At 48.9% G+C, this 1987-nt stretch overlaps 2 protein-coding genes across 2 annotated transcripts in view; one reads left to right on the forward strand and one right to left on the reverse strand.

Moving 5' to 3' along the window:
• LOC106116484 (SCY1-like protein 2) overlaps positions 1 to 1362 on the forward strand; it is a 3865-nt gene extending 2503 nt beyond the window's left edge. Inside the window, exon 5 of the mRNA XM_013310352.1 lies at positions 145 to 1362. Coding sequence (XP_013165806.1) covers positions 145 to 527 — 383 coding nt within the window. The 3' untranslated portion in view covers positions 528 to 1362. The remainder of the gene's footprint in view (positions 1 to 144) is intronic.
• LOC106116485 (uncharacterized) overlaps positions 1357 to 1987 on the reverse strand; it is a 3263-nt gene continuing 2632 nt past the window's right edge. The window contains exon 5 of the mRNA XM_013310354.1: positions 1357 to 1984. Coding sequence (XP_013165808.1) covers positions 1817 to 1984 — 168 coding nt within the window. The 3' untranslated portion in view covers positions 1357 to 1816. The remainder of the gene's footprint in view (positions 1985 to 1987) is intronic.

Here is a 1987-nt window from a genome sequence, read left to right on the forward strand (position 1 = left end):
CCCCCGCCCCCGCCCCCGCCCCCGCTACTACTGCCTCGTCCCTTACTATAGAAGAAAAACAGAGGTCAGTACTACTGGAACATAATACAGACAGCGAGGGTTTTATATTCAGCTCGATTATAGTACTGTAGCCGGCGCAAGTTTAACTGATGCACCTCATGATCACCAGGCTGGCTCAGCAGCAGGCCACGGCGCGCAGCTTCACCCGCCAGCCCCCCCCGGCGCACCGCCCCCGCCCCCTGGACCTCACCGCCTCGCTGCTGCAGGCCAACCTCACGCAGCTCTCTCAGTCGCCCCGCCCCGCGCCCGGCTACATGCCCGCCAGCCGCGTGCCGCTCGGGCAGGACGGCGCCAACTTCAACAACAAGTGGTCCGGCAGCCAGGGCCGGCAGACCGGCGTCAAGCAGGACTGGTCCGCCTTCGAGTCCCTACTGCCCGCCCCTCACCAGCCCGACAGTCAGCACGACACCAACAAGAACAACGTCAAGGCGGGCAGCAGCAGCGAGATGCTGGACTTGCTGAGCTAGAGCGGTGGCGATGGCGGTGTCAGGGTCTGGGTCAGGGTAATGTTTGAAGTACGTTGTCTGTTGTGATGTCAGTGACTCCTGTATGTATGTGTATACATGTTACATTGCACCGGTTTGCTCGTATTGTTCACACGAAGGAGTACGTAAGTAAGTCAAACTTCCAATGCGAGTGTTCCACACTGGAAAACTTTGTTCGGTTTTGATGTAACATAATACATTCCTATTGTAGTGCAACATGGCGCGAGGAACTCATTAAAACTATTGTTTTTGTCCAACAAATTTTATTTATATAATTTGAAATCATATAAAATACTTTATAATATAAGGTTTTAATATAAAATACAAATGTATATTGAATAAATTATAAGTAGATATAAAACACAACATAAATTAGCTTAAACGAAACATAAAGAGCTTCTATGTTTGTTTGTTTGTTTGTTTGTATTTGTGGTGTCTCAGTTCGCTTGTTTGCGTTCACTGAACACGCACTGTAACTGTAACACTTCTGTAACTCTTGCATATCTCAGATTATTCATATACCATTGTAAATACTAAATACACTGATCAAATGTACATTAACCGACGCACTCACACTCACACTCACACTCGCTCATTAAATGCGCACTGAGGGACTACGTTACTGAACGCTTGCACATTCTCACTCTTTTTATCTGATTATCTTAAAATATGTTAGAAGAAGTGATGCGCCGCGTTTGTCTGTGTCTGTGTCCTGTCTCATCACCTATAGTTGTATAGTTTGTATGTCTGCAGCGCGCCGAGTGCGCCGAGTGCGCCGAGTGCGCCGAGTGCGCCGAGTGCGCCGAGTGCGCCGAGTGCGCCGAGTGCGCCGAGTGCGCCGAGTGCGCCGAGTGCACAACACAACTACACTGTTATATAAATATTCATTGTATTCTAATTGTAAATGTAATGATCTCTTATTATATTATAGAAAATAGAAAATATCATAAAACCTGCGTTTGTTTTATTTATACGTCTCATTTGTAACACAACTAATGTTGACGATGATATTTCCTCACGTGTACATATTCTTTCATACAAACTACATTTTAAATATCTGCTTTATTTCTGAAAAAAAGAGAAGCCTTCAATTGTTGTCAACTATAACGTACGTCTCGCGACTTGTCAGCTCGGCTCCTTTCCTCAAAATATCCTGGTAGCGGAAACGCTCATCCTGTAACACTCTGCCGCCGTTGCTCATATTATTTTTAAGTTAACAATCGGTACACAACACAAACGTGCACAATGACGTGCTCGAGGTGAACACGCAGCTAGTGCGCGCGTGCGAGGAAGGAGGCGAGGAGGAAGGCGGCGGCGCTGGCGGTCTGCAACACCGCCGCCGACAGCAGGCACGTGCGGTACTCGTAGTTGTGCAGCAGCGCCCACGCGCCCAGCGCCCCCCCCGACACCACCTCCGCCGCCGTCGCCGTCGCCGCGCCCTC

Source organism: Papilio xuthus, unplaced genomic scaffold, assembly GCF_000836235.2.
Source record: "Papilio xuthus unplaced genomic scaffold, Pxut_1.1 DF827714.1, whole genome shotgun sequence".
NCBI lineage: Eukaryota > Metazoa > Arthropoda > Insecta > Lepidoptera > Papilionidae > Papilio > Papilio xuthus.